Source organism: Gymnogyps californianus, chromosome 1, assembly GCF_018139145.2.
Source record: "Gymnogyps californianus isolate 813 chromosome 1, ASM1813914v2, whole genome shotgun sequence".
NCBI classification, from domain to species: Eukaryota; Metazoa; Chordata; class Aves; order Accipitriformes; family Cathartidae; genus Gymnogyps; species Gymnogyps californianus.
In genome coordinates this window covers 174,865,332-174,891,694 of record NC_059471.1, presented here as the reverse complement: position 1 = coordinate 174,891,694, position 26,363 = coordinate 174,865,332, and the positions used below count along the sequence as shown (strand labels likewise).

Below are 26,363 nucleotides of genomic sequence, written 5' to 3'. Positions count from 1 at the left end.
TACCACAACATGCTATTGTGCTCAGATACCGCTTCTATAATGACACAGAAGCTATGTTAAACCTACTGCAACAGGATTACACCAAGAAGGGCACATATTTATGCATCTGGTCTCCTAAAGTATTCCTCAAACAACTGAATTCCAGGAGGCAGGTGACCATGGTATCAGCACAACCTGAATGCTTTGATGCAAAATTTAAGGCCTTGCATATTGTGTTTTTTTGGTGGGGTTTTTTTTTTTTTTTGAGCATTAGCACAATAGTAGCATTTTTCCATGTTCTGGAACTCAGCAAGTCTTCTATGAGACATAAAAAAAAAAACCCCATCAGTAGACCAATTGTTTTTCCAGCCAAACCTTGTAGTTTTTTTTGATGCAAGTTATCTTTATATTGCGTACATACTAATACCTTCTTCAATTAAGAAGGGAGAAGACATTCATTACCCAGAACATAATATCATTTCTGTCCAACTGCAAGACAGACATTGCTGTCAAACAGTTTTGCACTATTTTCAATTTTACCATCTCTGCTAAGCAAGAGCTAGATTTATATAATTGCCAGACTCCACCGATTCCTAGTTAAAGTAGTAATTTTAGTAACTTTAAAGTAGTAACTTTACACTTGTCCTTAGCATTGCAAATTTTTAGCTAATTTGTAAGAGTTCTAAGCTTCATTACATATAACTTGCCACTCTCAGTCTGCATCCCCATACACATCAATGAGTAGTTCACAGCACTGTGACTCAAGCTGAGAACCACTGAATTGCAGCATTAAAAACAGGAGCAAAATCAAGCAAGGGAGTCAGAGCCGATGTAACACTTGTGTTTGGGAGTGGATTTAGTGTTGATTCACCTGGTGAGGTGTGGCTTTCCACACTATCTTTTGCTGAAGTTAAGTAACAGTTCTGATGGTAATTGTTTTTCAATGTTTATAATGTTGCCAGACCTATCATCTTCCGTATTTCCAACATAAAATAATTGAGAAGCCAGTTTCAGCCAAATAGTTCTACTTCAGGGAAAATGCTCTCGGGTCTGGTATATTTTGAGATCTATTCTTAAACAAATCTCATCTCTCTGTGCTTTCGATCAAGGATTTCAAATTCAGCCAGATTTTTCAAAAAATGTGCATTCTGCCCACGAGGAGAAGAGCAACTTCTGACAACGTTAAAATAGAACTGAAGATCTGGTTAAGGATTGGAAATAAAACATTATTCAGCAACATATTTGCCCATCAAACATGAAGTCAATATTAACTGTCTTGTTCACCATAGTCACCGTAATTATATATTTACAAATTTCATAAAATGATAATAGAATGGACAAATCAGTGAAAACATCTATAATTACAGAAATTTATTTATTCTGCTTAGTAGACAGAACTAAAAAAATATTGGTCAGTGGCAACTAGAATTGACTGAATTCTTAGATCTAAAACGTAAACTCTACTTTTAAGAACAGAATTAGGCTTAACTTGCACAGAGTAGAACCAAAAGGAAACTAAGTCATCAAAGCTGAAATAACATTGCTGTCAAATTCTGTTCAAATTGGGCAAGCTGTAAGTCTTTTAATAAAAAGCGAGTTGACAGAGTCAGTAATAAACTGATTAAGTCTTAGCAGCTACAACTTTCTAAGGTTCCATCTGTTGTGTACATGTGCCACCCTGGGTGTTTGCCAGATCTGAGGCCTGGGACACCCTTCCATATTGTCAGTGACAGGACACCCCTGCTGTGCTCTGTCAACACGGAAGTAGTGCTTGTTTGAATACAGAGGTGACAAACTTGGAACCGTGTAGGATACAATTAATACAGACAGCCTGGTAAATAGAAACTGAGATTGCTGGTCAAGAAGAATAGAAAATATGGCTGAAAAAAACAGGGCATGGGAATATAGCCAAAGCATTATGTAATAATACCACTAGGGGAAACTAAAAGTGACAACTTTTGGAATATTTGCTGAAGAAGTGAAAACAGAGCGAACACAATAAGAAAGCATCTAACAAACAACTTGGAAAAAGCATAAAAACATTTCAGAATGAGGAATCCTGCCAAAGAATCTGCAAAGACAATAGATCAAGTTATAAGTGGTGTACTCAGAGGAGACAGTTTCTCTGCAGAAATATTTTTGTTGGTGTTCACCATGGAAAAGCATGGTAAGGGTCTCACATCAGAGCACTTTTTCATGGAAGACTCAAAGGGTCTGTTTCAAATAGAAGTGCTGGTAGAACTTAAAAACAAATTAACAAAATGAAAAAAAAAAAAAAGCTAGTTGCCAGAATGACAAGGTATTTACTCCTTGAGCTTTGAAGAAACTATTGATGTTACTGAAAAATGTAATAGCTAATGACTCAAGATCATATATAATCTCTCACTTAAAACTGCCCTAGTACCAGTGGTTAACATAATCACCATCTTTAAGAAGACTCCAAAGCACACCAGAGAACTATAGACCAGTAAGCTTGATATTTATACTGAATAAAGTGGTGCTAGTAAGTCTAAAACCATTAGGGAATAAGTTAGTAAACATGGTATGGTGTGGAAGAGTCACCAGGGCATTTGTGAAATACTTACACTTCACAAATCTAATACAGCTTTTTTAAGTAAAAAAATGTCCAGAAGAGAAAGTTGGTTGACAGCCTACTGAATTTCAAAAAGGCATTCCCCAAAGCCTCTTAAAGAAATTAAGCTACACTAGAATAAGAGCTAATGTCCTTTTGTGAATAAATCACTGGTGAAAAGACAGGAAATAATGGTGGACCCTGATGGTCAGCTTTCGCAGTGGATGGAGTACCCAGAAGAGTTCCACAGGAACCTGTTCTGGGACCTGTGCTTTTCAATATATTTGGGGAGCAGATGTCCACAGATGCTATTCAGAACAGAAAAGATGAGGGTCAACTGTGAAAACATGCAGGATTTCTCTATTGGGAGTGGCTGGGAGGCAAAACAGGAGATGAAATTTAGTGTACATAAGCACAAAGCTAGACAAAATGGTAAACATGCTTCTAAATTTACATATGCATCAGCCTCTGAGCTTGTTATTATCACCCACAGATAACTCAAAAACGTTAAGTTAGGGTAGACACACAACAAAAATAGTAAACTCAGTGCTCAGCAGACAAACAGGCAGATATCAGGAGCTGTCAGGAAAGAAATGGAGAACAAAACAAAAACCACCATTAAACCACTCTACAACTGCATGCTGTACTGAACTCTTCAGTTCTGTTTCCTGATCCCAAATAAAATATAGTCAAACCGGAAAAAGGACAGAATGTTACTGAGTATCTCCTGTACAAGGAACAACTAAATAAAACAGAATTCTTCAGCCTACAGAAGAGGCAGCTGAGAGGGGCCATGCTCTCTCTGCGGCACTCAGTCACATAAAGAGGAAGCAGTTGTTCCCCATGTCTTCCACTGGGACACCTTGGTGAAATCACATGGAAACAGATGGCAAATGACAGGTTCAACTTAAAAGGAGACTGTTCTTCACATTCCGGGTAATTAAGCTGTAGACTTCTTCCCTGTAGGCTCTTCTGCATGTTAAATGCATCCATGAGCATATGAAAGACTGGGCAAAATTTTAGAAGGAAAGCTCATTCACACCCACTAAACTCAGTGATGCCCCCTCTGGTTATGGGTGGTTTGAAAACTATCATCATGTGCTTGCTCTGTTCGTGTATTTTTCTCCCTATGCATGTGCTATTGCATCTGTTAGAGTCAGCAGGCAGAACTGGATGGCCTCAAGTGTGTACAGCTGGGTTTGCACATGCTGTTAGGTAACAGGAGGAGAAACAAGACTGGCTAAAGAGACTAAGGGTATGAAAGGAAAGAGACAGAACATTTGCCACAGGTAGCATAGTATGCAGGAGGGGTGTATTGAGCGTAATTGGCAATGTTTTGATGGAGGGGGAGCTGCAGGACTGAGTGTAACCTGTGACAAGGGGATTGGAGAACAAAAAAAAGGGAGAAGAGGTTTCACAGAGGCAAGGGTTGTTTTCCCTAAGAGTATGCGTGTTTGTTTCAATCCCAGAATCAGTAATTAGAAGTTTGTTAATTGACAATAAATTAAGTTAGGAAATTGGGTCCTGATTTGAAAAGTCTACCTCCAATTAATTCAATATTCTAAACCTGTGAGTATTTTTCACTTGAATCTCCAGGTTTCTCTTCCTCTCATTAAATAATAAATTCTATGGTGAACATCAACACCATTACCTTCAACGCCCCTACAGAAATAGAGGATTCTGTTGTCAGAACCGGGTCTCAGTAGTGTTGAGTTCAGGGAATGGAACCTCACACTCTGTTTTTAGTAATGTGACAACTCCTGAACTTCATGTTTGTTTCCATAAACGGTATAATCTACTGTTAAGTAGGAGTACAAAGAAGGCAGCAGTATGAGTTTTAAAACTGAGTAAAATATCAAAATGAACAAGTAAGATCTCACCTGTAATAAGTATGAGCCAGGGGTATCTGCACTGGAACTCTCATTTTGTATCGTATTCTGTTGGGTAATAGCATCCTCCTTCTTTCGCTCCTTCTGCCCTGCTTCATCATCATCATACTCATCAAGGCTCTAAAACCAAAAATATTCAGTTATAAAATAGTCTTTGTATGTTGCTTCACATGCTTCCCATATTTCACAAAATTCACGCATCGGTGAATATTTTCAAAGATTAATTTCCTATTTCAGAAAAGTTTAATTAAATGTTTAAATGCTTTTCTTTCCATGGATATTGGTATCTCCGATAGAAGAATAAAGTTCGACAACTAACTGCTTTTTCTTAATCACAAAAATAAGAAATAATCAAATCAAGATCCAACTTGACAAAGCTTTAGGCAACGTTGTCCAAGTTCAGTGCTAATCCTGCTGTGAGCAGGAGCTTGGACTATACCTGAGGTCCGTTCCATTTGAACAATTCTACAATCCCGTTTGTCATAATAATAATTTTACCTCTACATAAGAGATTTTGAGGAAGTACAGAAAAGGAAAAAAAGAGTTAACTATATTCTTCACTCAACAGCTGACCTTTTTTCACACAGTGGCATCTGCTGAGATTGAAGTGTCAGTCTCAATCACCCATCTTAATTTTGCTCTCCTTGTTTTTGGTTTTGTCTTTGAAAACTTAGCATCAAAAATTAGTCATTTTTAAATTAGTTGGACAGTCATTAATTACTAACAATTAACACATATATAACATTTTGGCTCTTCAACACAAATGTTTCATACTAGATTTGCTGAAATACTTGATTCAAAAGGATTAAGTTTCTAAAACACTGACTGCTGACAGGTGAGAGACAGGAAAATAAATAAATAAATAAATAAATAAAAATCAGTAACACTGCCTCTGTTCTAGCTCAAAGCCACGCTGAGGCCAGGGTAGAAATGCGAGGACTCAACCAGCTTTGGACTAAGTCAGCTATGTCTAGATCGGTCTATTAATTTAACGTACACAAATTTACGGAAAGAAAAAAAAAACAATCTCGTGTTTAGAAGACCAACTTGAAGCAGACATAAAGCTCCAAAAAAAATTTGACCACAACATCACAAGCTGTTTGCCAGCACTCTGCATTAAAACAAGAGGTGTGTGAGACCTAGTTACAAAAACACAGGGAACGAACCATTCCAAGACATCAGAAAAAGCTTTTAGATTAATGTGCAATAGCTTGAAAAACAGAGAACAGGGCTAGAAGAGAACAAAGATAATGTCAAATTATTTCAATGGAAGTTTCTAATGCACAAAACCCAAAATCACTATTCTGAGGCTTAGATACTGACAATCTCTGACATCGTCTTATCCAAAGGACACAAAACTAGTCAAAAGCATATAATGAGAATGCTGGAACGTAGTATTTTTTAAAAAGAAAACCAGTGTTATTTACTAGCTGAAAATAGCACTAGTATATAAAAAAAAATAACTTTAGCTGCTCCAAAGCAAACACTGTGGTGATAGAACTGTTAGAAAACTGACAAACTAGAAAGCTGTATGTTTCCAAAAGTGAAAATAATAAACTGAACATAAGTGAACCTGAATAAAGGCCATTTAAATTCTCTGCAGTAGCAGTCATGGCAGAATACTAATGCAACTTCAGCAGTCTACTTCTAATCAACACTTTAATGCAACTGATGTAGACCTGTCCACTTCTATCACTAGGAAAAGGCATACTTGAAAGATTATTACAGCTGAATCATTATACGTCCAAAACCACTTTCAGTAAGTGGTCTTTTCAAATAAAATAATTATAAATAAATATTTAATTTGGTTCTCTCAGGTCCATTTTTAACAGTGTTTAAAAAACACTGTCATGGCACATTCTAGGAGATGATCTTTAAATCAACATCCTCTACCTTTTATAAACTGCAAAGCTTAAAAATTTTGGTAACATAAACTTAAGTCTGTATCCTAATTTATCCCATTATGCTAATAATCCATTCTGAGGTGACAAAATAAGAAATAATGAGCCACTACTGCAACAAGAAATGGAGTGATCTTCAGCTGTTACAAAACCAGTCTTGTTCAGAAAGAACTACAAGGCTCACAGAAGGTATCACCTAAATTAAGACTAATGTCATACAGATGAAGAATAATAATGTGTTAGAAAAACAGGAAAACTTTTGGATTGTTCAACCAGCCTCCAAACTGTTCATGTAAGAGAATGGAGATCCCAGATGAACTCAAAGGAAAGAGACAGTTTGACATGAGTTTGGAAGAGCAGCCTCTAACAAGGGTAGGAGAAAACCGACTGGAGACAGAAGAGACCAGTAATGTTCACACACCTCAAAAAAGCTTTGCATTTTCAAGGAACAACATTCTTTAAGGAGAAGCGTAAAGCTCAAATTACAATACTGTAGGTAAAAAAAAAGTCTTTGTAGCAACTAAGTAGACAAGTGCTCCTTTCTTCACAAATTCTCTCCTTCTTCAGATACATGATTCTCATAAGCTTTCCAGAGACCGTCAGCATTCCACAGAAATACTCTTCTCTGAATACAATTACATCTGTGACAAAGAATGTTCTTCTCTCTTTCGATATAAGATCACCTGCTACTAACTATTCTCTTAGCAGTTTTGGACAGGAACAAAATGTCATCATCTGACACGAAATTTCCAGCCGCAAAATTTTAAACTAAGCATTTTCACTTAGGATTTGCCAGCGATGTCCATTCCCACCCTTTCCCTTCTTCTCAGGAAGGTGCAAGACCACAAAAGACTGCTAAATCAATACCATCAAAAGGTATTCAACCCTCCAAATAATTCATACTTCCAAAGTTAAAGGCTTTCTTCCCAATCACAGAACAGTTAGCTGAACAGTTTATGTAAATCTAATTTGGAGCATATAATCTCCGCTTTAAAGGCTACCAGGGCTTGCTCCCACTCCAGTTGCCTTCACTGGAGCAGGCCTTGAGCCAGCTAGGGCCAACACAAGTTTGAGTGGTGAGAATGACAGAAGAATCAGGTTTTTATTATTTTTTACAGATGAGGTACAAGAGTCATGGACAGGTTGATCCTCACCATTTGCAGCCCATGTAGCACATTGGCTAGGGTTGCCAATGCCTTCCTGCCCTAAAGCAGATTACTAGTCACCGTCAAGGACCTTCTGTGGTTTCCCAGACACAAAGGTTACGTTCCCCTTCCAAATATATAGACATGCACATACCCGCACACTAATTTAAATGATGTCCATGAAATGCCTGCTGAGCACAAGTCAACATGATAACAACTACAGAATTTTAACATTTTACTGCTTTTTACTAAAGTTATTAACTTTTGTTTCAATAACCATTAGCCCTCATAAGGAAATCCATGTTTTGACTCACAATGAAATAAGCTTTCTTATACAAAATACTTTACATTCAAAATCCTGCTTATGCACTTCTCCATCAACTTCAGTTAGATTGCTAATCTTAATGCTATTTATATTCTAAACTAACTTTCAGAGTAATAAAAATCAATAAAAGCCAAGTTTCAGTTGATAGATTAACTATTATTGAAAAATGAAAAATGTCCAAAGTGGTGTTACACACTTTAAAACCCCTTTTTGTTAAAACTGCTCTGCAGCTGAAACTGCCTCAGCCCACACGACATTTCAGTCAGATGGATTACTGCATTGCTCGCATTGCAGGCTTCTCTCAAATACTACACTTTGCTTTAGAAACTAGTTTCACATCATTGAAGATGACATAAATGCAGTAATTACTTTCTCTGTCAGCACAGCAAAGAAATGGACTTCTAACCACCGAGGTGTAATTCTGACCCATTATATAATTCTCTCTGTCCATTCCCTTCCCCCTGCTTTTTCATTTTGCTGCTAGGCACATACCATTTCAGATTCTTCTTTTCCATTAAAATCATCTGAGTTTTGTACAGCAGATATTCAATGTGACATTCCCACATCTGATCTTAATATAAGGAATCCACAGAAATTCTTTAGGTTTTCTAGCATTTCAGTAAATGTTTGAAGCTGTAGTATAAACATTTTTCTGTAAACCTCTAGTATGGAAAATACAAGCAGAATAAGATGCTTTCAAAAGAATCAGACTGATGAAAGAAACAGCCACAAAGATATCCTCGCATTCCAGCGCACCACCAGCCTGCAGTTTAAGGAGACACTGTACAAAGAACATTTCTAATGATTCACTGGTTTGCTTCCTATAAACATTTGTGCATTGCTAAGAACAAACAAAAATTGGGGAGGGACTGTCTTTTCCATGAAAACAAGCGGTATTCCTCCATGCAAAAGATCAGTTTCTGAGCGCACACAAGCTGCTCTTGCCACAAGAAATGGTGCTGAGTCAAAATACTGCTATCCCCATCCCCCTTCCTGCACCAACTTGCTTTTGCCTTGCAGTTCTGCTGGTCGAGCACATATCTAAGAGCTTCCCAGTTCATCTCATGAAAGGTCAGACAGGTTAGTTTCAGCAGTTTTAATTAGCCCAGTTGATTTTGCCTGCACCAGATATGAGCCCATTCAAACTATTTATTTCGCAGAACTCCAGGAACGGTAGCGCTACATCAGCTTTTTGAAAACGATGAGCACTTGAGATAATATTTAACGAGTATAGCAAGATGTGCAAGCAGATACATACTCTCAGTAAAACCCTGTGTTCAACTTCACATCGGGCAATAAATAGAAGCTCTACAACACAAGCACCATCAGGTATCTTGACAGTTTTTTTAGCTTCTTATCCATGCTAACAGTCTAGCCGAGGAAACAAATCTAGGCTTCTTCCCATTTCCCAGAAACGACTCTGAACAATTAAAAAAAAAATTTTTTTTTAATCTATTTTACTGCAAGAACATTTTCCACGTTTAGTAAAAGTTCAAAGTGCACTATCACAACTTCATATCAAGATGCTGGAAAAGTGCAAAGGTTTCTATTAAATGTAAACATTTCCTAAAAGCTTCCACAGTAGAAATACAAGACAAGATACAAGAATTGTTTTTAACTCTGAAAAAAACGTAACTAGGCAATTAACTACAACAAAATACATTTTGGGAATCAACATTATTTTTCCCTCAGCTGTTCATTCAGAAAAGCCTGGAAAAGTTAACTGCAAATAAAAGACAACTGTTTTACACATCATTTCTTTATAATCACTCTTCTTACTGCAGCACTGAGAACCAAATGCTTCCTCACTTTACCACGCACAGCTCTGATATCTGTTAAATACCATCTTCCTACCTCTTTGCACAGTATCAAACCTTTCTGTCATCACCTCCCAAAACACACAGCAAAAACAAGCAAAAATCCCAAACCTCAATGATTTGAGATTATATTGCCTTTCCCCTTCAGAAACACTATTTTTAATCATACTTTTTAAACACACTTTTATTACAATGTCCAGACAGTACCCAAAATATTTAAGTAAAACAGGTTTACAGTAATATAATCTTTTATTAGAACAACAGTATAATTGGAAGAATTGTGTCTTTTTCACTACGTAAGCCTTTCATCAGATTTAGCTTGCCTAAGTGCTTTTCTTTACAAGTTGAAAAACATCATTTTAGAAGTGAAAAGAGCTAACGTTATTCATAGGAACTATCTAAAACCTACAAACAGTTTTATGGATATGGATTACCCAGTAAAGGATTTTATTTTTTTAAGAATACTTGACGTTAATTCTCACATTAAGAGAGTCCAAAAAAGGATACTGAACTCAAACACCTTATCTGAATGATCTTTGTGCACTTCTAAAAGTCTACGTATCCAAATGGAGTGGTCCAATATCAACAATTAGTACGATCACAAGCACGGATTTTTAACCTAGAACAAGTGTAAAGGCAGGAATCTTTGGCATCTGAGATCAAAAGAGACCCGAATGCAGCAATGTGTCAGTGACCAGCAGGTGGGCCAGAGCACAGCTGACTGCAGCCATTGGATCCGCTCATCCTTGACCACGCTGCCAACAAAGGAATCCGAAACGACAAGCATCACTTAGAGATCAGTGAGATGCACATCTTGCTCTACAAAACTCATAGCATTTGTGATTATAAGTCACATTTACATTTTGTTTGAACTCTATCCTTTTCTCACCCGTAATGAGAATTTACAAGTGCCTACTTTGTATACTCAATTGTATTTCAGAGCAAATACAATTTGCAGTCTCAAAATCCACTTAGAAATGTTTTGGGGGGAAAAAAACCCAACATATTTGTCTGTATTAGCGCAAAATAGCAAAGTATTTTGAATTCTTTTAAAGCTTTAAGTAAAACATCAACTACATCAACACCAGAATGTCAATTATCCCTCATTATAATAACAAAAAGCAGCTATGTTTGCAGTCTGTTATTCAGCAAAATACACTGTTTGGTCACCACTGTCTTCAAACATACCACAAGAATGAGTTCAAAAGTCAAATGTTTAACTTAAACTAATCGCCAAAAAATCCTTTATCACAAGGCTTGTCAAGAATGATTGGTGGAAATGCTTAATTTAACTACTTAGTACCTGATACTAATGTTAAAGTCACAGAGTACAATGCCAGGGATACAAGAGAAATTGCAAAAGACAAGCTATCTAGCATTATTAAAACCCTTCGAGAAAAGAGAAAAACATAATAAAAAATATGGATTGGCAAGCTATCAGAATTGAGCACCAAACTATTTAATACTACACTCAAAGTTAGCATCTTAGAGCCTTTTCTGATTGATCACCACTGAAGAACGGAAGTACCAAACAGCAGAACTGACTGAAGATCCTGATGCAAAGAAGTCAAACTGCTGCTGCCGGTTCCACAGGGAAATTATTATATGAATATAATAACGACTCATCCAAAAGAAGTACCAATGTCTTGCTCTTAAAAAGAAAATAAAAACCAACAGCAAATAAAGGGGCTAAGAGAAAAGCAGCCAAATCCTCTTCTTGCTGTTGGTATGATCCACAGGCAGTTCCAGCCCACCTGAATTCCAGAACTACAGGGCCCAGACTTCAGATACAGCACAGCTCTATGTGCTAGAAGAGTGAAATTAAACATCCCCCTCCTCTTTGAAATTTTGCACACTGCTCTTCTTACCTCTATGCTCTAATCAAGTTTTGCTAGTGACAACATGTCTTTTCCCTCCTCTGCTGATGGTTTACATCAGCGTTAATGAAGACTACACTCTGTATACAGAAATCGCTAATAGCATTGAACATACAAATCTAAAAGTTACAGAAATGTTCCCAAAAATCACACACACACACAAAAATAAATCATAGTTTTTCTCCAAAGTGGAGTCAGTCACCAAACCCATCTCCTTAGCCTCCTAATTAACATTCTGAAATGATGCATCCCAATACGAAGATCGCAAACCAGTGGCTAAGCAGAAGAAACCTGGCAAAACAAAGTTTGCCTGTTTCAGCCAGGAGGAAAAAAAAAGAATTGTTAAGGATATTTGCACTGTTCACAGAAGAAATATATCTCAGTTTGCATCATGCCATACATGTTAGGAAACAATCACAGATTGCAAGAACAGAAAAGAGAACTCATCCTGGATGTATAGAAAACAAGCTATAGTTTACAGACTTGATGCCCGCCTACACTATTTTTCCTATAAAACTTGCTCCTATATTAGATAGGATTCTGGGAGATATTGGTATTAGAGAGCATGTAAACTATCTGAAATGGGAGCAGTTTACCCACTGGGAACAATGGCTGAACAAAAGCCACTCAAAGAACAGTTAGATAATGGAGTTAAAATGCCTGTAACCACCATCTTTTTGACTTCCATTGCCATGTACTTCTGCCAAAACTAAGCAAATAGAAACAATGATGCAAAACAGAGAAAGTTGTATTGTCATAAAGACCATACAGATTGGGCACCCTTCTCTTTAAAGCCAGAAGAACAGTGAGAAAACCAAATCTTGGAGAAGATTACCACACTATTTTCAAAACAGAAGTATTCCTTTTAATGTGACCATGCAATATAGAAGGCATCTAATTCCTGTTTTCTTCCCTAGTACATCTATGGTACTTCTAAAAAGAAATAAAGATGAGATCAGTATTTGAGGAATGTTCTGAAAGGAGATCAAACAGGTTAATCAGTGTACTGTATTTCTAACTATCCTATCCTCTGAAGCATGCAGTTTGTAGCAATTTATATTGTCCGAATATCAAGTTGCATTTCAAATGTTTTTTTTTTAAAAATACAGTACAGTGCCTTCACAGGTTTCTGCTCTCTTGCTTAACAGGCTAATTGTCATTTTTCTTTTTCTACCCAACTGAATCTCATTCAGTGTTTACACACAGTGGGTGTGGGATTGGTCGAACTAAACAAAGCCAAAGAGGCTGCTGACAACCAAGTGAGCACGGACAAGCCACGACAATAGACTCAGAACCAATTCCAAGGGAAAAAGAAAACTTCAGCACAATGCTTTCTTGAGAGTTGTACTGCATTTCTCATTTGGGAGTGGGATCTTCTGAATCCGCAGAAAAGCCGATGAAAATATCAACCAGGTTTTTGGCTCTCCCAGCTGTTTCTTTTGAGTCCTAACATAAATAGCTGTTCTAACAGGACAGATATGGACTCTACACTCAGCTGCGGGGCAGAAAGGGAGAGGAAGTACTGAAAAAGCACCTTAAACAGGATAGGCACATATCTGGACAAAAACTGTTGAATTTGACTTTCAAGGCAATAAATAAGCACTTTTGAAGCCCTCAGTACTGATGTCAGGAATAGACAGTACTGATCGAAGCCATGCAGGCAGACAAAGTACATCTGCAGTACTGAAGCCTGCTAGGATGGCAATACCCAGATCAAAAGTTTGAAGTTGCTGCTGCAGTCAATATTATAACTATTTCTTGTGAGAGCACCTTATACCTACAAATTAATCCTAGTGACAATGCTGTGAAGCTGTTTCCCAACCCAGACTTCTGAGATCACTCTTTAGCTCTGCATTTGGAAGGAAGACCTCTTCCTCAGGGGCTCTGCCAACACTTTTTTTTTTTTTTTTTATATAAATGCTCATATCAATGCCCAAGGCTCCTGATGGAAATCCAGTCCAGGTTCTCATAGTGCAATCCCATGTCCTAATAGCATGAAAGTGTTCTGTCACCAGCATTTGTACCCCTGCTTCTTACGGAAACTGTGCTCAGAAAAATCACAGCTCTTTTGTCCCAGTATTTTTTTTGAAGTCACTGGCGGGGGGGGGGGGGGGGGGTGTTCCAGACAGTAATAAATAATATTTAACAACAGATTAGTATCTTTAAGATATGAAAGTTGCACAAGTGTGGTTTTTTAATTCAAGTTTGCTAAAAGTGAAAGATGCAGATTAGCTGCCACAGTAATTCAAGTGCTAGACAAAGCAGGCAGTTACCCTTCCACCTGAGCAGTCAGTGCTGTATACAGCCCTGAACCAGCTCAGCAGGTGTTTGACTCTTCCCATTCAAAGGCTCCGTGAGGAACTGAGGGAACTATAGTATTGACTTAGGAGTGAGGAGGAGAAAGCGTGGGAGACACAGAGCTGTGGGAAAGGATCATAGAAAGAACATGTAGCTGATGCCTGGTGAGAGGGAGCTACTCAAGTAAACTGAGATTACACCAGCAAAAATAAGCAAGCAAGCAAAGGACGCATCTGTTTCATTCGGTCCGAGAAGCAAAATTATGCATTATACTTTTTTGTAGTCTTTCTGTCACTGTCAGAGTGAGCTGCCTAATTTCCCTTGCAGCACTCACCCCAGATCTTCACATTTTGATTACCAGGTCTAAGACAGAGCTGGACATACTCCTCTTCCCGAAGATAAGAAAAACTAGGACTTCAGAATGGGAGCATGCAGATAGGCAAGACTTTGCCATTCAACGGTATTTCATATGCATGCTTTAAGCCCACAAAACAGTACCAGCAGGTTCAAGTACCTTAGTACAAAAGTAGCATTTGAATATGGTGACCTCAGAACAGAGAACATGAATAGACACAAACACAAATCAATCTAGGTGTGAGGAAATGTAGTATAGGATTGTAATGGGAGGAATGAGTCACGTCATACAGTTGGTTCAAAACAACTGCACTCACTGGAACCTTACACTACTGTAACTCATTGTGTAAGAGAGTGATGGTATATCGACAGCAAATCAAACCAGAATAAAGCAGGAATAAATAAAGCAGGGAAAATGCTGGATAAATAAAAGCTTTATTCGCAAGTGCAGAAAAAGTTTGTACAAAAACTGCAATTTTCCATTAGTGTTTTTTGTAATTGTTGAGTGACCGATACAGTTTTGGGGGTGTTTTAGCTATACAGTTACTTGCATACAATATAGCATAAGTCTTGGCCAGGTCTTCAGCAACCAAGAATTTCTTTGCATGTCAACAGATCTACCTTTTCAGGCCAGACAGCTCAAGCAAATCATTAAGATTTCAGCTTATAAGGCATTTGTTATCTTGATTCATAACATCAACTATAACATGCGTTTCTCAACTGTAAAATAGGAATAAAGGGAAAAGTCCTCTTTTCTGAAGTACTCAAAAATCTACCCATTAAAGATGCTCAGGGAACTTTGTTACGTGCTGACATGTATCTGCTCTGTGCTCCAAGGCGCTGGCAAGGGTCTCCCTCGCTGAGGAACAGAATGAAAGGGCTATGACACCCCTCCTCCCTATTTTCTATTGAGTGTAAAGAGTATGTGAGGTTAAGACTGATACACAAATTAATATGCATCGTCTTCTCCATGGTAACTGTTCACATGCTTTGTTTTCTGTAGACTAAACTGTGGTAAATACAAGGTAATTCAAGCTTTGTCATCCCCCCCGGTGAAAGAAAGGTAAACAATTTTACATATCCTGTAGGTACCACAGGGTAGGAGCATTCACACAGTTACCATGGAGCAGCCCTGAGCCATTCATGTGTCCAACTTGACAGTCTTTCACTCTGACCAAAGAGGACAAGGAGAGGAATTAGCATGAGCTGACAACACTGGAGATGGGATTCAGAGCTCAATTCATCTCGTGCAATAACCTATCACAGCCAAATGATACTTTAAATCAGAAAAAAATGTTTTTAAGAATCTTAATGACAAAAAAAACCCTTCAAAGATAAAATGATGCTCCTGTAGCAGTCTTTACGTTATAAACGGGGGGGCGGGGTGGGTGGGGGTGTGTTGGGGCAGGGAACATGGGACAGGGACACAACACACCAAAACCAAAAAAAACAACAACAAAAAAATAAATCCCCCAGCCACTGCTACACTTGCACTCCACTCCAAGCCAGGGGAATGTAAGTGAGGAAGTATCCAAGGAGGAGTCAGGACTGAGGATTCTGCTGTTCATGTTATTAAAACTTGCTTTTAATTTCTCAGACTACAAGCTAAAGCCTGTAATAATGTCACTTGGAAAACAGAAGGCTGAGTGAGCATCTGAGGGTGAAAAGGAATGTTTTCACAGGCGCAGTTAGTAAATACCACTGGCTCCTGCAGACATTCTTCCTTAAATGGAAATTAACATTGCTTTAGGTTAGAAAAAAAAAATCTCTTGATACAATAGAAGCAATAGGCTAGCTATTAACCTTTTAGCACCTACACTAAAAGATACAAAAATTAGCAGAAGGCTATATATACACATATATAACTTTTTGTTCAATAAATATTTAAAACCCTTCCCCTCCCCTGCCACATGATTCTTGCCTGTAGATTTGGAAGAGTAAGGAATCCAAAAGTCTCTCAAACACTATTAAAACAATGTGGAAATAAAAAGTCTCTCTGCGCATCTATGACTAACTGTATGAGTGCACTAGACAGTTTAGAGAAAGGAAATTACTCCAGATAGAATCAGAACTGAACCTTCACCCTAAAGTTGAGCCGAACTTTATTTGGACACTGAAATAACTCTGCATTACTTTGATTTTATTTTTACTTCCTATTTTTTATTTTCACATGCCCCCCTGCAATTGCCTTTTCCAGCCACGAAAACAAGACTTCTCCCTCCCCCAAGATTCCTAACAAATTTAACAACATGACTGACAAGGGCTGAGACTCCACAACAGCTTAAACTAGCCTGTGTCCATTTAGCCACACTCCAACTCTCCCTCTTTTCCCGCTCCTGCCCACTGGCATCTACCAGCCCTCTGCATCACCTCCCCTGACACTAGCAAGCCACACCAGAGTAATTTACTAGCAGAAAGCTACCTCTATAAAAAGTGAATAGTCTTTGTACACCTTGGTCTAGCTAACTACAGGATCAAATGAGAGCCAGGGTCAGCACAGGCAAGTCAGATAAAAGCAATGATCCAAAGCAGCCTGGACATGGAAAAGGTTAAACTCTCACAAAATTAAAACCTCAGCAATTCAAACCACAGAAATACTGAAATATTCATCTAAAAGCACATACTAATGTGGACCATTATTAACTATTTTGGGATATAAATAGTGTCCCTTTTAGGGAGAAATATTCATTGAAATCAATACCACAAAGATCGTAACACAGCTATTACACTATGTGCTATGTACTATTGGTATTCTCTCATTACTGCTTTAAGTAAAATTTTCCACACTTTTTTAAAATGGAACTCCTTTTTCTTAAAACAATTAGAGCTCCATTCACACTTCCATGATCTTTTTTATTGTACTTCTGACATGTATTTGTAGTAAGATAAAAAGAAGGTATTGTTAATTAAGCTGTAGTAGTTTATGCCTGAAACATAAGTCTGACCTAGGATCTTTTCTGGCTGTGAATCTGAAAATGTGTAACAGCTAGGTTAACATTTGGCTACCTTTATTTATATATAATGGAGTATCTTATTAACTGGAGTTGGGATAATAAAAGGCTCTGACTCTTTTCTGTAGCTGCTTTTCAATTTATGGTTTGTGTTTGAAGACTGTTTCTAAAATGTGTAGAGAAGGAAGGAAGACATAAGTACATCTATGCATTGTCATATCAAACACCCACAAAGGCTTTCACAGTCATTCACCACTGATACAAAATGCTGTAAGAAAGGATTTCTTGCAGAAGTCCAGTTAACATCATCAAAAACTTATTGGGTCAGTGACAGCAAAAAATCACCTTGCAAATAGGATGCAGACTGAGTCACTTATGCATCTCATTGAAGCTAGTAAGATTTTGTTGCAAAAACAACAAATACATTACACAAAAAGATACAACAAACAAAAAGCCACACACAAAAAAAGGGCACAGAGCAGTCTGCCTAGAAAAGCAATCTTCATCACCGGAGATCTTAAAGAACACATCAATGTCAGATAAATGTCAGGGATAACACAGGTTCAAGGATCCTGTTGGGACAAGATGACAAACCAGATGATTCTTCAAGGTCCCCTGCAGCCTTATTTTCTAGGATTTTATAACAGTAAACTCTTTGCAGGAAAAGTTGCAGTGGCAACACATGTAACAAATAAGGATAACAAATTGCACCAAGAATATATTTCTCCCCACCAACCTCCATGCATACATCCCACATAAACCAACTCCAGCTGCACAGCAAGCTGGGAGAAACAAGCCTAAGCAGCAGGGCAATTCTGGTATCGCACCATCCAGCATGTATGGGACTGCAGCACTCTGGCTCTTCATCAGAAGACAAGGGCACATGCATCAAGAACTCCCTAAGCAGAATATCGCTATAATCTGGGAAGGTAACAGTATAGAAGAAAAGAAAGAAAAAGAAGAAGTTTGTTGTACATCTGCTTTGCTCTCAAACATGTTCCCACTCATCCCTGCCAAGAAAGGATGCTGGGATGGTTCGAGTGTTTCCTTGAATGAGGACAACTGCTCTTATGTCATTCCGATGTACAGACTTTTTTTTTTTTTTTTTAAAGCACAGAATATCAGTTCTTAAATTACGTTTTTCCCCTCTTGACCTTATCCAATTGTTTGCACCATAGTATTACTTCAATTACGACTAGTCTATCACATCTACTGAAGAAACTGTGATCCATATCCATTTTCCCTGCTTGTTTAGCCAAAATTACTACCTTTCTTACAACCTCTGCCTTCCTATTAACACAAGCTATTCACAAGAAGACTGCAATAGACTTCTGTGATGAAAGTCTCAAAGATCCAGTTAAAATCCTAGGAAAAAAAGATCTGCTAAATTACACTGCCTGTTCTTTAGTCAAGAGAATTAAATAAAACAGATCCCCCACTAATTTACCTGGATCTGACATCTGTCTAGCTGGCATCTGCTGATCTAGATTTATGCTCCTGGATTTGCTTTTTAAATTATAATCATAATTTTATACTCAGATACTCTGAAAACTTCTCCAGTATTCCAAGGTTTCTTAGAAATCAGTATTACTGGACCAGAGACTACTTTGGTCAACTGCTCTGAGTGCAAGTTATCTGGACATGCTCATTTCCAAATGTTTATCCTTACTGCAGATGAACTAACTCCCTGGAAAATCCTCTTTTGACATGAATACTTACTCCTGTTTCCACCAGGCAGAAAACAGAAATATTTATTGAACATGTACTCCCAATAGCAAGCACTCATCGATGTAGCATAATAATACCAATCTAACTAGAAAGACAAAACAACATGACTTAGATTATGACCAAACAACTGTTTGAGGAAAAAATGGCACATTTAAGTGAGATGGGATCCTCCAAATGAAACGTAGCACTTGGCCACAGCCACGCTACCAGACCTCTGAACTGAAAGGATTCATTTAAAGTATCCAAACCGACTGTTTCAAACAAACCCCTTATTTTGCACTGTAATGGGCAACAGCACAGCCACTATCAGTAACTCTACCTTAAGTGAGAAAGGCAAGCAAGAGGCACAAAAACCAATACTAACACCATCATAGCTGATGGCTGACCATAATAACCCCAAGTCTAAAGCAGTCAGTCCCTTGCAGATCTCTCTGGCAGATGAACGCAGCTTCTACTGGAAGCAGGACACATCCAACTCAACCTGTAGTGGTCACAGTTCTCAGTAACAGATGCTGCTGTGCACTTCCAGAGAAAAGATCTGAAAGCCACTGGTTGAACCATCTATCTGTGTGTGGAGCCAAGTGTTGGAAACATGGGGGATTTATCTCACTACACTGGCTTTGATACATTACTTATTTATAATCTTTTTTAAGAGAGGCAAGAATTGTAATTCTTTTGTTTTTCTTTTTAATCAATCCAACGGTTTGTTTTATTTATTACACTCCTACAGTGCTTTAATTTGTGGTTTTCTTCAAATGCCACCCTCCACTGAGCTGCACTACTGGCAAAGCTAACCATGCTGAGCTTTTAGTTATTCAACAGTGCAGACTAAACATTTACCTCTACTTGCCACAAAGTACATGCACTATTATAGTCTATTCTTAAAGACAAAATTTTAATTGAAGTATTTGTAAAGAATGCCTATTTTGAAACACAGCTTTCAATTGCTCTGTGAAACCCTTTGGCAAGGATATTGTGCATTCCTAGGAGGATTTAAATTAGTTTGCTGCAGAACAAAACCTGGGTTACGGATAGTAACTTGGATACAGTCACACACACAAAAAAGAGAACATTCTCATTCCTGCTGATCTTTTTCCTTGAAAAACGCAACCATCAACATGCAAAGTCCGTTTTAATAAGATAATGTGAGGGGTTTTTTGGTAAGTGAAAAATACTTACTGCAATACTGTTTCTAAACCAAATCAAACCTATTTGTACTTCTCAAAACTACGACGGAATCTAACTTTGTAAGATCCTACGATATTTGAAGTTGAAGCTGCTAGTTTCAAACTGACATTTGAAAAAATAGTTTTATATTAAGGACTGGAATTGTACATCTTTATTTCAAATGCAATTCCTGATTTTTTTAATAGGATTTGAGACATGCTTGTCTTAAAATAATTTATTTGTTCACTCCAATCTGATTTTTCCCCTCCGACTATCAGTAGGGCATCAGAATAAAAACAGGCCTTAACATAAAAAAGAAACTTACAACAGTCTCATTAAATCAAATCCTCTCAGCATTCAGTTCCCATCTTCTAGGGAATCTTCATATACATGATAATTAGTTTCCTGAAAGGCTAAGGCTTAAATGTCATTTCTTTGTATTGTAAATTCTAATTATTCATAGTAAATAAATTAGTGACACTCTTTTATTCCTTAAAGCAATGCAGAATCTTGAAGTAATCATACAACTGGCAAAAATTAGGAGTTCTCAAAAAAGGAAGTAAAACTTCATTCTTCACATTCCAGTAGACTTAAAAAGGGCTCCATTAACACTAACGGGGAAAGGGCCAGTGACCTAGAACTTTACTCGTGGTCCGAAACTATTAATGAAGTCTGAAGAATAAAGAGTAATGGGTATTCAAAATCCAACTCCTGTGATGTAGCAGGAGAATGAATAAGCTGTGCTCTAATTTACTTTGACGTGCAGCACATCATGGCTGCAGAAGCAGTATGTTAGAACAGACCATCTTTCAGGAGTCACATTCTTGGGAAATGGCTGATTTCTGGGGATTCTCACATGACCTTTAGTTTAATAGCAAACTAGTTTTTTAAAAAAAAAAAAAAAATCAAACAACTTTTCTTACACACAAGTCATAAAGAAAGAAAAAGAATTGGGGGTTGGAGGGGGAGAACATCTTATTTAGCCTTATTTGAGAAGACCATAAAATCAAATGGATGACTACTCTAACATTATTATTGAACACTATTGAGCCTTATCCCATCCGCAAATTTTACATTATGGATGTCACATTTATTCACTACTGGAAGACAGAGCCAACCTGAGTATGCCCCTTGAGAAACTTCCTCAAACTGTCAAAGAAAAAGACTTTTAGGCATCTCAATACCCAGCTCTTGTTCCCTAGCACATGCTTTACTGATAAATAAAAATAGAACATTGACAAGTATTAGGATGACAAAATTACTTTGAACTTTCCCCAAATTGTTTTTGGGCTCCACAACTAGATCAAGCACTTCATTCAAAAACAAGTCATTCCACACCATTCTGATTAACAAAGCAAATGCAGATTTCATTTTTGTATTGCCCAAGTATAACTTTAGCATCAGCACAACTAAAGAGTCAAGTCAAAAATCAAAGGATGGACCTTATTTTCAACCCAGGAACAAAGAAAAACTTCGTCATCAGAAAGTACATATTTGAGGATTCATATTGCGCATTACAGGACGCTAAAACAAAACAAAAAAAGTCTTTGGACACACAATTTAGAATTTGGCTTTCTGAAAGGAAACCAAGGAAATAAAACACCATTCTTGAAAACACCAAGCTAAGTGATGCTTCACAAACAGTAGCATCATTCAGCTTCCAAAACCATCCTATAAAAAACCCCACTATGCAGTCCATTCTATCTCTAAACATTTCTTAAAACTATTAAGAAAGAACAAATATTCTTCTTAAAATACTGAAGTAAGTATTTTTTCTTATCAGCACAAAGGCGGCAAATAACTTTTTACCAAAACAAACACTATCTGAATGATTAAGATATTGGGATGGACTTGAAAAGTTATGATATTTTTCTACTGGTCAGAACAAACATTTAATGCTGTTTTCACATTCAAATTTAAACCTTAACTATCTATAACTGGAGAACAGATATATTTGTATGTGCATTCCATAATTCATCAAGATTATGAGTCTCCTAGATGGCTGCTGCAAGCAATAGCAGAATTCTTTAAAATACTAGAAATATGTGAATACATATCTATCCAAATAAACACTGACTATTTTTGTTACTAGAAATACTTTTGGGTCTGTTAGCAATTAAAATGCTTCAGTTTAAAGAATGAGGAACAACCTAAAAAAATATTTCCTACTTAGAATGACTGTATTGAACACATCCTTTTTGGATCCATCTTGATTCCATCGTTGAAAGAACAGTTGAATTAATTAAGCTCCCTAGGCCCCTGAAACATCTGGAAAGAAAAGGATCTGAGAAAAATGTAAACTTTAACTAGCTTCTGAGAAAGAATTATCTGTGTCTCAATGTAATATTCTTTGTTTCTCTTTCCTTAAAAAAAAACCCCAAACCATGCTCTCTGATATGCTTCTGATGACCTGTAACTCCAGCACGGAGAACCAACAAAAAGAAGCTTTTCTCAGATATGCTTCTGCTTACCAACAACAAGGGCAAGGAGAACCAACAAAAATAACAAATACTGCCTTATACTCCCCTTACTCATATTAAAACATGATTAAAGTACAAAATCTGAGTCATTTCTGAAATGAGGGAACCAAGTGAACAGGAAGAAAAGAAACTAGAGAGGGTCTATACAGCAAGAGCACATGAAGAAGGGCTTGTTTAGTCTGCTGAAGAGGTGGTCAAGGAGCAATTTAATAGCAACCTAGAACTATTTGAAGGTTAGTTACCAAGATGATGGAGCCAGGCTCCTCTCGGAAGCAGCAGATGGTATACCAAAGGGTACAAAATGCACCAACTGGACATTAGGAAAAACATTTCAGTGAGAGGGCAGTACAGCACTGGGTCAGGTTACTCAGAGAGACAGTGGAACCTCCATCCTTAGAGGTTTTCAAGCCTCAGCAAGACAAAGCCATGGCTGACCTGATGCAGGACTGCTGAAAGTACTGCTCTGAGACTTCCAAAGGTCCCCTTCAACCAACATTTCTATGCATTTACAGAGCCAGTTTGATTGATTTCTTTTTCATGCCCTGTCCCCCACCTCCCCCCAAACTGGAAATCTCAGGGTCCACTTGGCTTTTATTTTTCTTATATTTGGGCAACAGCCGAGGTTAATACTGCCTTCCTAAGATGATTCAGGCAAAATGTTCTGTGACTCAAAGCTCTGTGCAAAGGATTCAGGCACAAATCCAAAGATGTATCCAAAAAAACATGCAGAAGCAAACAATTTGGCAAAAAAAATCCAAGCAAACAAGTAATCAGATCCATTTATTAAGAAGAACGTGTAGAAAAGTTCTCCTAAAATATGCAAAGGAAAAGCTTTTAAAAGCCAAAGTTTCTGGTTTTGAAACAGCCAACTGATACGCTATTATTCATTAGGAGAATGGAGAAAGAGGGACTGTTTAAAATGCACACACTTTATCTGGATAGATGTATACTTCTTCCTATAACATTTGCTTAATAAGTTAACCACCTCCAAAAAGTGAGCTGCCCTATCCAAAGGTTTCTTTACTGCTTTACTGTTCCAACTCTTACCCTACTGGCTACATACATATATATATCCACATATATACAGTCAAGTCACAACTCATATCACACACCACATGACGAAGACTGTATATTGAGCACGACTTCTGAATGCACCAAAACGAATGAAGGTCAGGTTCCAATGGATTTGTGATCTGATGGTTCACTGAAATCAGATCAAAGTTGACCAACTCAGAAATCTCTCTGCTTTGCATTAATTATTTTCTGCCGTTTTCTGGCGATGCATTCACTTACATTACACTTTCTTCTGTTGCATATTAATTGGCTCTCTTCTTTTCTTTGCCTTCCATTATGGAATTTTTAAGAGCTTTATTAATACTGAGAGCGGCAACTTCCTCAGATTTAAGGAAAAGAAGAAATGGGACTCATAGGTTAAAAGCTGTAGAGGAAAAACAACCACAAAAAGATTACTTTTACCACTACCTTCCCAATAAAGACAGACGTTATTAACCCATATACCTGGCAACCCTGCTCATCTTCTAAAGGCAAGAGACAATATGCATGCTTTTCACATAGATACTCTACAAATCCTATTCCTTGCATACAGCTGCATGATCTTAGTGAGAAGCCAAGGGACTCACGGGTGCAGCCTTTATTCATTTTGCATGGCACTGAAACAAGTCCAATGAAGGCCATTTGAAAAGGTATACTGGATGTATGAGTCCTATTGTCTTTCCAGTACGCATGAATAAGACCTAGTTCCATAACTGAACAACCTACAGTAATAATGATTTCACACCCATTTTTGCTGCTGGTTTTGAAAGGCTGCTTTCCTAGGTTCCTGAGCAGGACTTCTGAGGAAAGGTGATACAAATAAAGATAATACAAATATGAATTCTACAAAATTTCATAAACTGGATTTGGATTTGTCTACAAAACATATTGTTTACTGAAGTCCAAAAGGTACCTACCACCATTAAACTAACTTATTTTTCACAATGATTTGGTGTACAACAAGTCACATTAGGCCAACTGTATTTTCATTACGAAGTAACTTCTCAAGATGATTTTCCCAAATGTCCCACTTTGACAGCAAAGGACTGTTCAATGAAAACAAATAAACCTGCAGTCAATAACTACAGTAAGCAGTGGGTGCACTGACAAAGGCAGACCTATGCCAGAAATTAACTGATAGTAAATATTTTATCAAAATTAGGAACCAAAGACAAAAATAATGAAAATCTTTGGCCAAATCATAGCAGCACAAAATAAAATTTGTAAAGCCTGTCTTGGGGATTAAGGCTGCCTTCAAATTAAGCTCAAGTAAAAAAAGCACACAGCTCAGTGTATTTTAATTTTACTCAGTTCTCAAAAACAACTGCACTTAACCTTCCTAGCAGACATTAACATCTGGAAGTGACATGCCCATTTCTGTTACATTACTCTACCAGCAGGTACAGCACAGCAATTTCCAGTGTGTAAGCTTCACGACACCTTTCCCCTTTGCTATTTACTCTCAAGGGATGACTATCAAGGCACTAACCAGGCATCTGCCAAATGTCTCAAATGGGTAAGCTGCCAATGACAATTCCTTCTGCCTCATTACAGGCACATTTAAGTATCTTGTAGCATGAACTAAAGCTTAAGGGAATAAATAAATAAATAGAGTCTCCACTTTGCTTTGAGGTTCTCCTTCCAAATACTTTAAAGCAGTTGAGTGGGAGTTGTTTCTTCTTGTTATTTTTTGTCCAGGTTTTGGTGCTGTTGCTGATGACATAGAATCATAGAATCGTTTAGGTTGGAAAAGACCTTTAAGATCATCGAGTCCAACCGTCAACCTAGCACTGCCAAGTCCACCACTAAACCATGTCCCTAAGTGCCATGTCTACACATCTTTTAAGTACCTCCAGGGATGGTGACTGAACCACTTCCCTGTGCAGCCTGTTCCAATGTTTGACAACCCTTTCATAAGTCACTCCAACAGAGAAGCAAGTTTAAATGTAACATGACTGTGTGGACTGAATTCCTGACAAGTTCTTGTTGGATCAGCTGATGGCAGCAGCAGATATCTAGCTATATTTCAGCAAGAACTGACTCAGCCATAGTGCTATCTTCAAGTCCATTATTCCCTAAAAATCAAGGGATTCAATGCAACTGCTGTGTATAAAACATTCTGACTGAAAGATGAAATATTTAGAGGACAGGATTAAGTTCTGAACAATAAAAAAAGCCTTCTGGAAATAAATGGCTTTTTACAAAGCTCTTAGAAATAAACCCACCTTTCAAGGACGGTTCCATCTTTGGAAGAGGACTGGTCTTGAAATTAAAAATTAAAATTATAAGCAGCAAATACATTTAAGCAGAAAATGAGCACATTCTTGAAAAGCTTCCCAATTAAAAAAAAAAATAAAATAAACACTAAACATCCATGATTACACTTCCACCTATTTATATTGCAGACTTTCAAAGGTGTTAAAATATTTGAGCAAAAATAAGAGCAACAAAAAAACCCCAAACAACAGCAAACGTTTATTTTTTCAAAACTAAACCATTTTGCAACTAATAAACTGATTTTTAATTTAAAAGCAAAATCCACATACACTTTTTCATCCCAACACTACTGGTTCTGCGATCCCTTGTAATACATTGTCTGTTCTGGGTGAAATGTATTTAAATATCTCCAAAATATCCCCCTCTTGCGCACCACATTCCCTTCTCCCCCTCCTCACATTTTCAACTAATACTTTGACATTACTGGCCTCACTAAACTCAATCCTGCAAATTCCTGACATTCATGTTGTCTTAATCTGAGAAGTAACTTGAGGAGATGGTTAACAGTTGACCTTTGCTCTACCTCAGACATACCTGGAGACAAAAAAAA

The 26,363-nt window shown here is 37.5% G+C and overlaps 1 protein-coding gene across 1 annotated transcript in view; it reads right to left on the bottom strand.

The window, feature by feature from the left end:
* The window catches only part of PAWR (pro-apoptotic WT1 regulator), an 81,283-nt gene that overhangs the window by 34,693 nt on the left and 20,227 nt on the right, over positions 1-26,363 (bottom strand). The window contains exon 2 of the mRNA XM_050892082.1: positions 4,432-4,560. Within this exon, the coding sequence (XP_050748039.1) occupies positions 4,432-4,560 (129 nt within the window). The remainder of the gene's footprint in view (positions 1-4,431; positions 4,561-26,363) is intronic.